General features: G+C 35.8%; 1 protein-coding gene across 1 annotated transcript in view; it reads right to left on the minus strand.

The window, feature by feature from the left end:
- Nucleotides 1–14,562, minus strand: part of galnt14 (polypeptide N-acetylgalactosaminyltransferase 14) — a 55,210-nt gene extending 40,648 nt beyond the window's left edge. Inside the window, exon 1 of the mRNA XM_015404484.1 lies at nt 14,212–14,562. Coding sequence (XP_015259970.1) covers nt 14,212–14,412 — 201 coding nt within the window. The 5' untranslated portion in view covers nt 14,413–14,562. The remainder of the gene's footprint in view (nt 1–14,211) is intronic.
- Between the last annotated feature and the right edge of the window lie 1,019 nt (nt 14,563–15,581).

Raw genomic sequence — 15,581 nt, forward strand, 5'->3', positions numbered from 1 at the left:
CCAGCAATGAGGAAGAGCACAGGAGGTGTAATTCAGGAGACAGAACAAAGAATGGGATAATCAGTTGATAGGGAGCAGATGTGGACAGAAGTAACTAGAAGGGAGCTAGGGGAAAGGAGACTGGCACAGGGGGGCAATAGAGAGTAACTAAAAAAATTAAAAACTGCTTAAATATAACTAGAAAACAAGTAGTATGGCACAAAATGAAAAAAAAAAAAAACTAATGACCAAGAAAACACAGAATGACCAAAATCAAAGTGCAACTTTAAACTAAAAAAGAAACTTAAGCAGAAGCAAAAAGTCCACAAATAAAAGAATGATGACAGAAACTGATTTGGGACCTTTTCCTCCAAACCAGTAGCACTCCTTGACTGGTTGTAGTGGACCTACAGTAAGCTCCAGCTCCGAGAATATTCTGAGTGCTACAACAGCAGACCTCTGCAGTTTAGCATTGTTTTTATTCAACAAAACAGCAAAATAAAAAAAAATAAAAACACTTCAACAACAATAAAATGTGATCAGAATAAAAGATGCAAACTGCAGAGCTCAAAGGTTGCTCTCTCACGGTTGATATATTTCCCACTGAAACCTAAATCCGGAAATAAATGCTAATATTCTTTGTCTTTTTATATCTCCAGGTGATACAAATAAATAATGCTCTATAAGCTGGAAGAAGGATCAGCTTATTAGCATTATGCTGACAAGCACCATGGCTGGTTAAAACGGCATTTTAAGGCTACTGGTACAAATATTATTTGTGGGTCTAAATTGTCTCCAACCAATTTGGCTCTTGGTTGATAGAAAAGTAAGCCAGTTCTTTTAAAGAACTAGTTAAGAATTGGTTTGAGCATCAGGCCCAGTGAAGAACTGGAACCTCTGTGGTCCATCGGAGGCTGAAAGGTCATACAGGCAGAGCTGCAACAGAATATCTTACATCAGGACTGTCTAAACTGGGGGTTGGGGTCTCTTGGGATGCAGACGGCTAAATAAATAAATTTACCATGAAATAAATTGATCCAACATTTATTTATCTACTACACGATAAAAATAGGAGGAAAAAAATCTCTACCTCTCCCCTATAAAATATGAATTCCAATTTCTTTATGGAACAGTTTTTATGGGGTGGGGATTGGAACAAATAAGCAATTTCCCCTTAGTATTTTCTTTAGTTTGGATGATCTGGTAATAATTTCCTTTATGAGTCAGAAAATGCAATCTTAAAACTATTTTTTAAAATATAAATACATGTTTTAGACATTTAGAAGTTAAAGTTGTCACTTTTTTCCTTTTACATCTTTAAAAAAATAAATGCAGTATGTTATTTTATTTATCGTTGATATGAAATAGGAAAATGAGCAAATGCATATAAATGAGCAATGAGCATTTTATGTATGGGTAAAACAAACCCTTCAGTTTTCACTTTGAAATTACAGAGTAAATACTATTTTGATTATCATTTCAAGTAGGGCTGTAACAATTGATTGGATTAATCATCATTAATCGATTATTGAAATAATCGTCAACTAATTAATAATCAATTAATTGTTAACTGGAGTTTAGAGACTCTAAAACATGCCTTTAGCTCACAGTGCAACAGACCTTGAGCAGCAGCCATACCAGCATTGTAAAAAAATATATCTTGCATTTAAGATAAAAAATCTTTTTCATTTGTCAATATGCTCTATAGCCAAAACTCCAAAAGTGCAGACGTTTTAGTTTCACCTGGTTAAATTTCATAAAAAGCCTTCTTTAAAAATCCTTTTTATGTCCAATTATCAATTAATCAAAAAATAATTCAACAAATTAATCAATTTGCAATCATAGTTGTAGACCTAATTTCAAGTAATTTACAAACAGAGCAGTCTTTTAGAAGAAAGTGAAAACGCAGTATGGAGAATTAATTTAGCTTATTTTAAAATTAAAAAGCATTTCAATTAATCAATTTAATGAAATAGTTGGGACACATTTACTTACATTAAGAAATCAGCAAAAAAATGTTGCATAGATGCAGAAAGCTGATAGAAAACATACTCAAAGACTCAAAAAGGCAGTTCTACATGCTATGACTCAATATAAAAGAACACCATTATTTTTCATTTCTTAAAAAAATCAAACATATTGATTCCTTTCCACTTTGCAAAGATCCACAAATTATATCAGATTATGGATCAGATTCAATAAATTTCAAGGTTGAACATGAGAAGTTGTCTAAAACTTCAAATAATCAAAAGTCCTGTCCCTCAGGATCAACGCTTACTGTATCACCATGTTTGTCATTTCTCCTGGTTGACTTTGCTGAATTTGTCTTCAGAATAAGGACAAAAACAACCTCTTGGCAAACCTTCATCACATTTACATTAACGGTTATTAATGTGCACCGTCTAAATGTGAGATGCCAAGAAATTAATCAATTGCGTTGACTTTTTATTCATTATAAATGCCTTTATTCAGCACAAAAAAGTAAATCTTAGCCTCCCAGTCAGGTTACTGTGTCACTGTTAACAAGGCTAAATGAGCTGAGCGCTCATCAGATCAGAATAAACAGTCAATAAATCCTCAGTAATAAATGGATTTTCCCCTCCAGGAGCTTTAACTTTCAGGCTGGATAAATGGAAGGTTAACACAACCCATGAATACTTAAAAGAAGATGAGCGAAGCCCGGACATACAGACAGAGCATCGGAAGCTGCTCCAGCGCACATCTGTACAGCTGGAGGGGTTTAGAGAAAAGCTCCTGAAGAGGCTGAGGTGAGACTGACCTCATTTTATGAGTCTCCCCAGTTAAGCAGCATGACCCTTGTGTAAAAAAAAAAAGCTGGAGGAAATTGAATAGTTGACAACAGTAACAGTACAGACGTCAAGTTTGCTACAAATAATTCTGGAAATATAATACAATGCCTTTTAAAGGCATGAAACTGACCAAAATAGTAACTCATAACCGTGTGTATTTACTGAACACGGGCATTACATTAAATAAGTTATGATAGAAGTCTTGTCACATTCATCATACTGAACCAATTAACACGTTTTACTAAAGAAACTACGAGTGAATGGTAACTAGAAGTAAATAATTTATTTTTTGTTTGGTGACTGAATTGTAGGAAACTCAAAAATCCAACGTTTCTCCAATCATTGAATAGATGTCAGTTCTGACTGATAGGTAGTGATGTTACGGCCAACACTGAGGATTCAATGCACTGTTTAAACTCAGTGGGGTAGTTATGGTGAAGCAATGAGTCGGAGCTTGCTTAGCGTGAAGTCATTGATGACGTTTGACACCTTTACTGGTTCATTCAGACCAACTCAGCTGACTGCTGCAAAGCAGGGCTTTGGACATTTGACACAACTGGCGCATTTAAGATGGCTCCAAACTCTATCCAAATCTTTACCAACCAGCACCTTATCGCAGCAGTCTATTCTGTTCCCTGTGAAAGAGAAATTTTTTCAAACAGGACAAACCCAAAATGTTCACTTTGTTTATGAATTATTTTTTCATAAGAGCTCCTGTCATTACCTGTGCTCTCCAGGAAGCAGCAACCTCAACTGCGCTGCACCCGCCCAGTAAACACTCTCTCCAATGTGAGATAAAGCGCAATCATTCCTGCTCTAAGTTAAGCTTAAATGGTTCTATTAGCAGCTTATCTACCCAGTTATAGTAGCTGTCTTTTAAGGGCCAATATCTAAGTTGTGATAAAGTGTTTTGTGGCTGTGAAAAGTCTGGGAATTTGTTCAGCCTTCGTAGAGAAAAGTCTGGCCGCCGCAAGGAGTGCCGACATTCCAGCGAAAGGCAACTAACAGATATTATAAAAAATTAAAACTATGTCAGGCCAAAGGCAATATTCTTTCTGATTTATCTGAGACATGTTGAAAGATAACAAAAGACAGCAAGCCAACAAAGCAGGCACAACAAAACAGCTTAGCAAAAGACAACGAATCTGCCCGTTCTGCTGGGTTCCAGTGTCAAAAAGGAAGGGGTAAAAGTAAATATTTATAAAACCCAAAACCCTCACTATTATGGTTAGCAAGATTCCTTTTAATAATTTATCTATGATCCAAAGAAATGCAAAACAATAGATAAACAAAAACACCAATGACTTACTCTGCAAAATAACTAATTGGCCAACCATAAATCTCCATCCATCCATCCATCCATCTTCCTCCACTTATCCGGGGTGATCTCCAGATGCATTTGAGATATCAAAAAAGTACTCCAGAGTGTTGTTCAGCATGGGGGTGAGTAGAAAATGAAGGCTAATCATGTTTTGGGTGTACTATTCCTTTAATTTAAACTGTTTTATAATTGCAAACTGTTTCAGATCATGTAGACTATTTCACAACCAAACACCAAAGGTTATTATTTTGTAATTTTTAAAAACGTACCCTTGAATACAGTGAGTTTTAATCCAGAACATGTATGAAATGTTGCCATAGTTTTGATTGTACATGTGGAAAATGTAATTTGAAGTTTAACTGACTGTCTGTCACCCTGATAAATTCCATTTTGACTAACTTTATCAAAAAGCATCCATGTTGCTATTATAGTTTTCACATAATACGATTTCAGTTTTACTCAACTTCAAAGACAGCTTATTTATATCCAATAATCTTTTGATTTTCATTTTAAAGCTCTGAGATGATGTCATCTAGCAGTTCTGCAGATTGTTCCTTGCACAAAATGTTTGTATTAGCTGAAAACTATATTTGACACCATACAGATGTAATTTATTCTTGACATGTCTGCCACCTAATGTCTGCATTGCTTTTTTTAGCTGTGAATTTTGCCACAGACTTTTAAAGTGAAGACTGAATATATCACAAGAATGATGCTGCTTTATCCTTTTGAGCGTTCAAATGGAGTATTTCAGGGAAGGTACCTGATTTGGAAATGTTAACTGCATTTTGTACACTTTTTCTAATCATTTTAAGTAAGAAAAAGGATAAGCTAATTTTGAAAAAAAAATAACAGAGCTATGACTATGAAGTTTTTCTGTTTATACATCTTAATTTAGAAATCTGACATCCAAAATCAATTTAGGTTACTTTTTTAAAAATTAAATCCTATTTTGTTTATCATTTTTGATTGACTTAGTTTTGTTAGAAGAAAGGTAAAATGCTGTTTGGAGGATTTATCTTATATAATTATTATAAGTAAAAAGATTTTGCTTTGTTTCTGAAAATGAAAAAGCATTTTAATTAAACCATTTTAATTACAAAATTTAACTCATTGTCTATCTATCACCATAGGAATTAAATTTTGATAACCCCACTTTGAATCCCTTTAATTTAAATTTTAGCATCCATGTTCCTATTATTTTCCAAATATATAGATGTAACTTTTACTCAAAGTTCAAGACAGGTAACCAAATAAATGGAGCATATAAGAAAATAAAAATGGCTAAAAAGGGTAAAAATGATAAATAATAATATAATATGGAGGACCAGAACAGTCACTGAAAAACAAATACTGTACAACCATTTCAAATGTAATTTTTTTTATGAAATTATTCATTAGAATTTTAAATTCTGTTTATTAATTCACAATTAAAAACATTAATTTAAAAATATATTTTCAATTCCTTTTTCTAAAAGCCATAAGTTATACATCTGATTACATGTCTGTTACATGTCAATAATTTAAAAAGGCAGTTATTTTTTTTACATTTCTTTTTTTTCATTGCATTTTTGAATCAGTGTTGCCACCTTAGTACTTTTGTCACTACATTTAGCGACTTTTCAGACCTGTCTAGAGCCTTTCTTTCAAAAATGCGCCTAGCACCAAATCTAGCATCTTTTTCCTGTGTTAATGGAGACTATGCAACAACATATAAAGTACCGAACTCTGTCCTCCTGAGTGGGAAGCGAGTCTAAAGTTGCTGCAAATTCCACCCGATATAGCAAAGTGGAATCATGAAAATATTTTTTAACTGACACAGTTGTCTCCCATATAATAAAATAAAATTACTGGCTTTTCACTCAGCCTCATTCTTTCCCTTTCTGTTCCTTCTGTCTTCATGCACAGCTTTCTTCTTCTTAGTTTTTTTTTGCCAGTTGTCAAATGACTTATGTTGCATTTTTGCTACCAACTGGTATGCAATGTGCTTTAACAAACACCTGAAAACATGAACTAGCAAATTAGGTGATGATGTCATTTAGACATTTAGAGTTTCTAGAGCCTTTTAGGAGCCAATAGTGACTTTTCTTGCTGAGGAGTTGGCAACTCTGTTTCAAACCCATTTACAGTGCTTCTTCTTTTTTTTTTTTTTTTTTTACTTTAACTTCTCCATTTAGCATTTATGTGACCCTTCTGCTTGTAATGGTTTCCATTTTCCATTTAGTGTCCAAGTGTGGCTGTCTAATGAATAAGCGAGCTGCTTACATCTGAGGAGACACTGTAATTGGTTTTCAGTGCGCTCAGGGACCAGAAGTTTCACGCAAAAGCTACAATGGAGAGGGTAAAGTAGAAAGAAAATGCAATTGCAAAAAGGATTTGAAAATGCATAGTGAAAAAAAAAATGGAGAGGGAAGAAGGAATTACATATGTAAGTGTTTGATAAGAAAAGGTATTTCTGATTTTTTTTTTAAATCTCTGTTAAAAAACAGAATTTGAAAATAAATTTTTAAGTTATAGTATTTAATTATGGATTGATGAATATAGCACAATTTACAATTCATCTTCAAAGATTTCTCCTAAAATTTGAAATTACAAATCTATGATTTGAATCTTAAATCGGAAGTAGCTGTATTTCTACTGCTTGCCTGTGGCTGGGTCCTCCATACAAAAATGCTGTTTCACAGCAACAGCATGGTATCCTATGCAGCTAATAAAAAACAATTCATGATTGTGTACTACACAAAAGGCAGGAAAAAACATTAAAATCAGTGGAACATTGTGTTTTCATATTATAACTGTCGAAATATGAATCAATTAATCTCTTTTTGGCTGATTTTCATGAGAAAAACTCAGTTTTTTATTAATATAAATTCAGTTTCACAGATTTGTCCAGCTTTCCAGCTGCTAAGCTACAATGAAATGAGGAGTACTATATATTATGGTTTATAGACTATAAAACCGCCATACAGATGTTTCTCTCACTCGTGACTCTATATTTTCATATCATTCAATAGAATGTATTAAGTCCTACTGGGCAACATCCAAAAAAAGGATAATTTAAACCATAGCTGCTACTGTTCAAGTTACTTGTTACTTGAACTTATGCAATAACACAATAACAGGACTACTGCATCATTACTTGTGATTGCAAAGAAAAAGACCTACGCAATCAATTTACCTTTGCCCTATTGTCACATAAAGCCATGTCCTCTTCTCAGTCTTCAATATTATCCTCATGTAAAAAAAATATGCAAATAAACACTTTTCAGTTTTACTTTTTTTTTAAGTTAGGTATTTTATTCATCAAATGACAAGCCCATAATTTAATAGAAATTTACAGTGTTTTGTGAGAATTTTGTATGATCGTTGGTGTGCGAATGCGATCCCAGTTTGGATAAACACAGTGTCCTAAACATTTATGAACTATGTATTACCTTTCACAAGACTCTGAGTAAAAAAAACAAAAAAAAAAAACGCAACAGGGTAAATGATAGGTTTTCTAAACAAGAGTAAAAAAAACTTAAGTTAGGCACATATATGCTATATGACACATACAGTGATCTCCAGCCTTGGAACAAAAATGTTAATGTTGAAGCTGAAGAGATTTCTACAGTAGATAAGCTACTGATGAACATGGTGGGTACACACTTAGGCATGGTCAGTTAAAAACAACCCCAGCCAAGAACAAATTGCACAAAAAGAACAAATCACTATCATAGGAATACAAATATATGGATGATTGGTATGAAACATTCGCAGCGGAGCTCCAAATGAACACATAAGTGATGCAAATCATGTCCAAGCATAGCATGTAACTGTGGATTTACACTGTGAATAGCTCCACTCTGCTGCAAAGCTTAGAGGTTAGCTAGCATACACAGATCACACAATAAAAACAATTAATAAACACAGAATAACACTAACGCATCTCCTATGTCACATAGACTGATGCCTTATGAGTGTAAAATGTTTCTAAAGAGGGTAAAAATTGAGGTATGGTGAGTAAGAATCTACCAAATTTCAGGACAAATTGAGGCATGGTTTACAAAAAACATCTTCAACAGATGTTTTGTTGGCATTAGAATGTCTCCAAAATGAGGACAAGCGCAACAACTCCCTTTACGTACAAACTGATTGTCAATAGAAAAACATCCCAAGGCAGTTACAAGAAACTGTTGGCTGAAAACAAAATGTAACCAAGCTTGGAACAAACTCATTAAGGTGATTAAGAAACATTCCCATGGCGGGTACAAATAGATTCATTGTTGGTAGACAATCATCCTCAAAGCAGGTACTAGTTGATGCATGGCACGTAATTAAGAAAAGTGCTTATGGACTCACTGTGTTTATGAAACATCCCTAAAGAGTTAGAAATTCACTTATTGGCAGTACCAAATGTGCTTAAAGAAAGTACACAATTAAAGCATGGTCTATAAGAAACCTGCAGTGATGATGTCATTAATAGAAGGTAGGAATTGTCTCATGTTTGGTATGAAAACAGCTCCACAGTGTGTCCCAACTGGTGCATAGTTGGTAGGAATGATTAGTATATATTGACATACAAATAAGTGCAAATTATCCACAGAGGGAATAGGAATTAATGTGGGGTTAGTACAAGATGTCCACAAAGCTTTTATGGGTAATCCATAAAAACATTCCCAAGGTACGTAGGTATGCATGGTGTGAAACATCCCAAACACACATGTGGCCAATAAAAAATGGCAATGCAGAAAACAGAATGTTAAACCTAAAAATCATCAAGCACAAAACAGCCAAAGTATGAAGTGGCACCTGAGAGTAATATGTACGTATATCATTTGTAAAAAAACAAAAAAAACAATTACATATTATTTAGCTGTTCTGATTGCAAATTATTCTAAATGTAGCTTTTTCATTAAAACTTTAGTATAAGTAACATTTGAACCTGAACTAATCAGATAAGCTAGTAAAATGAGACTTGTTTTATTTATTTACATTAAATAACAATTTAAAGAAAGTCAAATGAGAGAAAAAAGTAACAGTAGACCTTTTGAGGCTCGGCGTTTTGAAGAAACGAGATCTGCTCTTACAGGCCTCGCTAAAACACTCAGCAAATTACCTGGAAGCACCATCTGCTGCGTGTATTTGAAGACTGGTTGTGTTCTGGCTCTCAGGAGTTACTGATCCACTGAAAAGTTTTACAGTGCGTTGGATTATCTGACTACAGTGGGTTTAGTTTTGTTTATATTTGCCACTGAAACATTTCTAAGAACCAGACGCTATTTATTTTTTGTTACACCTTCATATTGGATATCAGATCAGTTTTGTGCAGCAGGCTCGGTAATTACAGCCTGTGCCAGAAAGTGCAAGTCAGACATAGAACCTTAAAGTGTTTGCGACACCCTTTTCTAATTATATATATATATATATATATATATATATATATATACATTTAATTTTTTGTACAGATTTAATACAACAATGTTTACTGTTACTATTAGAGATAGATGAATCAGATTCAGAAGAACAATTAATACAAATAAAAAAAAAGTAAAGAGCATTTTAGGGTGTTAAAAAATACGTTTCTGAACTGGAGCTCTGCACTCACACTAACTGTCTTTGGAGGCACTGTCAGTAATGGAGCATGCACTTAATCCCAGCTCAGACAATATTGTTAACAGCACATTTAACCCAATTCTGTCGAGAAGTTATGAACTTGGTCACATGGCTGTTAAAAATAAAAAAAAGTTGAACAGAATGTCAGTGTAAAGTCTGGCCCCAAAAACCAGCAGGACATTAGAGCGCAGACACTAGAATCTTTATGTCGGATATTAGATTTAAACATAAGGAACTTAAACCTTTAATAAAATCCTAATGGCACACATAAAGCATGCAAGAGCTAAAGCCTGAGGGTTAATGGCCAGCTAAGGTCGGATGTTTGCAACAAGCCCTGCGTTAAAAATGAGGCGACAGATGTGCAGGTCAGTGAGGCCGGTGATTACAGTGAAAATTTAATCAGAGAAAATTCACATGCAATGTGTTACTGGAAACTAAAACACTGTGTTGGGAAATTACAGGGAAATAGGTGGAGGGAAGTGAAGCCTGCTTTTACAAATCATTTGTTATCTGTAATAAAATGCAGCTAATGAAAATAGAGTCAGAGAGTGAAAGGAAAGAAGGGAAAGTAGATGTGAAGATGAATCCACATTACTTGAACCTTTTCCAAATGTTCACACTGCCTAAACAAAACCTCATTCTACTTGCATTTTCTTTGATAGACCAGAGGTTTGAATTGGTAAAAATGTGGCAATACAGTAATTATGACGATAGATGAGGTACTTGATATATGATCGGGGTGAAAGCGGTTTAAAATTCTTAACAGTACTATAATTCTGACCTGTAATCTTATATAGCACCTTTTCAAGTCTGGAGACTTGACCAAAGCGCTTTACACTGCATTCAGTCATTCACCCATTCACACACACACACGCTCACTGATTATGGTAAACTACATTGTAGCCACAGCTGCCCTGGGGATATATATATATGTTTGTTTGGTTTTTTTTGTTTTTTAGGATCTATTTTAATCAAAACCAATATTGTCTAATCAAATATCACAATATGTGACAGAATCAATTTTTTCTTACACCTCTATGCTAGATCAAAATAAAGTGATGCTTAATGACTTGGTTTTCAACCTAACTAAACAATAAAAAATCAGGAAAGTGTTACAGTGATTTTTATATTGATGTTTTGTATTCTGATACATATTTGGTGTGTGTCATACATGGCTTGTGGCAAACTCTTCAGTAACAGGTCTTTCATACTTCTCTGGTTTATGCTCTCCATTCTTTTAAAGAGAGAATCAGTCTGTTCTAGATTGGGCCACACTTGATCCTGTTTAAAAGATGGGTGAACCGATGCTCCAAGAAAAGGTTTAAAGCAGAAACTCTCCACCAATATATTCAACCTACCTGCTTTGTTCCTTGGTCTTCATAAACAGCTTTATGACTAAAGTTCTTTTAAAAAAAATAGCCTCCTTCGTTCACTCTATGTATGTTTTGACATATCATATAAAATCCTATATGGAGCTAAATTGGGACAATAATGTTCTTTAAAAACCTTTTTTTTATTTTAAAAAAAGGATTTAACAGATTTTTTTTTTTTTACACTGGAAAATATAACAACCAAATGTTTACAACTACTTATCTAGGTTTCTTTTTTTGTTTCAGATTTTTTCTTTTTTTTTATGTCTCAAACTGCTTGTCTCTGTGTGCAGGAGATGGACTTCGATGACCTGGGGTATTAAATGACTGACAGTTTCAACTCCTGATCAAAATAACTCCAGGTGTGGCATTCAGGAACCATGGGAAGTAGAAATCTCTTTAAAACAGTGAATTATGTTATTTTTCAAAACCAATCCTATAAACACAAAATATGGACCATGTTTTGAAGGTATTTCTAGTTTCCATGAACTGTGAATGCAACACTTGGGGTTATTTCTTTAAGGTACCTGTGCTGTCAGTCTTTATTCCATAACATTTAATTTAAATTCCACTCCCTTACTGAAGGGGCACCAGTTTAAAAATGAAAAAAAGAGAAAGTAAACTGTGGTTTTAAACATTTCTTCCCAATTTCAAATATTGTTTTCTTTTTTTCCTTCAAAAAAATCATTTCCAGTTTAATTTTTTTCAGGTTCCAAATCATTTTTGTTTTGTTTAAAACACACTATTTTTTAATAAACTGCATGCCCCTAATTTAGCCCCATAATTTTACTGAAATACATTAAAACTTGTGGTTGCATAAGACATGTACATGTGAAAATGTTGTGAAGCACTACAAGAGTCAATAAGCAGAAGAAAAAAAAGGAAGAATCCATTTAAATCCACAAATAAAAAAAGGAATTATTTATGACAAGAGAAAAGACACCCAGCAGGTTGGCTGTCTGCACCAGCTGAAGAGCGGGCGGAGCTGGCAGCAGGCAGGAGTCAGTTCAGATTACCAAAACAAACAGTGGGGACATCTCAGTTTGGTGACAGGCCAAAGACCCCACTGACAAAATCAACAATTACAAAAGAGGGGAGCTTCCCTTTCAGGTCACAGAGCGATCTGATTAAAACTAATGTCTAATTGCCAGGGTACTGCATGGGTCCAACCCTGAACCTTGGCTCACATTTTTAAACACAGGTCGTCCTTCTCATACACAAGGCGAGGGGACAGCTTAGAGAGGGCTGCAAGGGTAGATGTATCTGAAAGGACATCATGTGGCTGTTGCAATGGTTTCAATAAATCCTGTCAACACATTTCGAATCATCTTCCTGGAGCCAGCCACAGCAGAGGGATATTTGTTTGAGATTTACTGAAAACTCCCTTCCATCTTAACTGTATTAATTTTTCTGAACCTTGGATAAAATAAGAAGGAGGCTTTGTTAATTACAAGATTACTTCCAGTTTCTTGTTACAGCTCTGAATGCATGCTTCTATCCCTTTACGCCTAATGCAGCAGAATGCCTGCTGCTAGATAACACAGTCTAATCCGAGAGGACAGGCTCTTTAACTAGATCTATGGTTACAAACAGGAGGTTACTGAAGCCCTGCAGCAACAGTTTTAACTTTGACAATGGGCTATTTTAGCCTTTGAGCCCCTAGAGAAGACAACAAGACTATTTCCAGCACCTAATCTGACATGGTTAGACCTTCAGTGACTATCTGCAGCCTATTAGGTCGCTCTTTATCTTATGTCTCGATATGAAAACTTTTGATTTTCAACCTACAGTATTGTGAAAGCCTGAAAAGTTCCAATAGTACCATTTAGGGGGCAGGGAGGTTGTACTAAAATAGTAGTGTAGATTTTTCTGCAGTAACGTATGATGAGCATTGCTAAGATCTAATAAAAATAGAGGACTTATATGTAAGAAAGACCAAAAGAGAGTTTAAATACTGAGGGGATAATGGAGAACGACATTGAATGGAGGTAAGTTAATCAGGGGATAATGTGAAGCTGCTGGGGCAAAATGAAAGCAAGTAAACTAAGGGAGTATAACTAATAAACACACACGGTTGCATTAAGACACAACAAAATAAGGGTTGTCAAAACACAATGAATACTCCAAAAAAATATATACTTAAAGGTTGTATCCAGATACATTCATAATTCAACATGGTATTGATACTAAAGACACAGGAAAAATAATTCCCTTTAAATATTTTTAAATTGTTATGTTTGGGTTATTTATGAATTTGTTTGTATCCTTATTTAACTGACACCTGTGATTAAGCCGAGAAAACCTTCTCTGTGCCTGGATTAAACCTTTAACCATTTGACATTATCAAGCCCCCAGGTGTTAAAAATGGTATTGAAATTGAATATTTTCTTGAGTGTCGATATTGAGTTAAAATTTCAGTAACCCTTTAATCTTAGATATAAGAGATCCAAACTAAAATGCACATGGATCAAAGCAGTCATCGCGATCAGCTGATGAAGCAGCCAGTTTTTGTTATTTTGTTCCTAGGTCAACATTTTATTCTCCTTGAAGGAAAATGGATTTAACTTCATTTAGATGTTACAATTAAAATAAATAATTAAACATCAGAATATTGAACATGGCTCTCCAACCAAATATTGCATTACCTGTCAATGTATGACAGCTGTCATGCATTGACAGGTAATGCATGACAACTTTATTTTATTTATGTCACATTCAGACTCACCCACCCCAGATAAAACTTTCTGGAAGCGCCCTTGGAAAGTTCTCAAGGCTGTTTGTTTACTGGTGGTTTGCGCATGACGCATTGGACTTAAGAGAAAGCTCCTAATGGAAAAATGGTCCTTGAGGCTGTTTTCCAGGCTCCAGGCTGCAGCAGGCTGCAGGCTACGCTGAGCTACAGAGGCGTTATTGCACAGGAGAGGAACGCTGTTCCTGCACCACATCCATGTCATCTGGACGCGTTCTGGTTGAGACACTCAGCTGAGCAGCACCATCTATCCAAGTTTCACACACATGCAAATCAACATGCAGCGCACAGTCTCCACACCGCAGCCCATCGCCTCCAGACCATTCTCCTTTTAGTCTCATCATGTTTTATTGACTAGAAACGACCCTCAGCGGTGCCTTCACTTACAATCAGCGGGATGGTTCTGTCGTCCCGGTGGATCTCCAGCCGACCGGGGGCCAGCTTCTGTCCGTGGCTCCTGCCGCGAGCCTGAGACGCGGACGACGACGGCGTCGAGGCGGGCTTGTTGTCCTGCCACAGGTAATAAAACGTTCCGAGGATCCAGGCGACGGTCAGAATGGCGATGGCGTTGGCCCGTATCCTGCGCATGGTGAGCCCATAAGGAGGGCGAGCCCGACTGGTTCAGGTCCGTCCGCGGGCAGAAGGTGCAGCCGCCCCCGCCGGTGATGGGTTGAACCTGCCGAGCAGACAGACAGCTCCTGCTTCTACAGCTCCTGTCGGAGAGAAGCTTCCCTCTGCTGGGATTTACGCACCGACTGAGCGCACGGTCCTAGCGCCGAGGATTATAAGCAACACCAAACACTGCCGCTCATACTTCACTTACATTCTCCAGGGAAGAACAGGCAAGATTTCCAGCCAACAATTGACATATAACAAGGAAAAGTGAGGGACAAACTGCTTTTTGTTCTAAAAAAAAATCTGAATATCGTCTCTCCTTTGTTATTACGGTAATACATTGTTACAATAAAAATCACATCTTCCCCTTTAAAAAGAAAGAAGACACTCCTGATGCATCATGCACATAAAACATTCACAGGTAACACTTTACCTGTATGCATAGCGCTCTTAATTTTATGAGAATAAACCAACCCTGTATATTGAGATTCACCAGACACTGATTACATCTCCTGAGACCCAAACAAATGATGTTGCATTAATTAAAAAGTGAAGCACAAAAATGTTTTTCAATCTGCTGAGATAACACTCCACATCCTGAGCACACAAACACTGCAGAACATGGTCGCCTCAAACAATTGAACAATGATTTAATACATAAAGGATTGTAGTTTCCATTAGATCTATGTTCTGCTTTTCAGCAGCTAAGAGCTAAGGTAAGGATGTTTTAGTCATTTCAATTTTATTTTCTGAGGAAAATAAATGTTTCTTCATGGTCAAGTGAATATTCTATCTAAGGTGACATTTGTTTTGAGCAATGCGCTACATAAATAATATCAGGATTTGGTTAAGGTTTGTGGACCCAAATGCAGAGGCAGGGAAGCAGAGGTGAGTTTCTTGAGGATTTAAAAGACAGGTAAACACACAACTGAGGCAGGAATCCAAAAATCAAACAAGAAAACAAAGTCAAACAAACCAAAACCATGGAGACATCTGGGGGAAACAATCACGAGGAGGAAGTTTGACGAGGAACCAGCACTGAGGAACTGAACAGAGAGTGTATTTATGGGAGACTGAAACAAAGATAGGACTAACGAGTAGATTGGGAGCAGGTGTGAGCAGAGCAGAACAGGAAAGGAGCT

Source organism: Cyprinodon variegatus, unplaced genomic scaffold (assembly GCF_000732505.1).
Source record: "Cyprinodon variegatus isolate N-32 unplaced genomic scaffold, C_variegatus-1.0 Scaffold1762, whole genome shotgun sequence".
In the NCBI taxonomy this organism is placed as follows: Eukaryota; Metazoa; Chordata; class Actinopteri; order Cyprinodontiformes; family Cyprinodontidae; genus Cyprinodon; species Cyprinodon variegatus.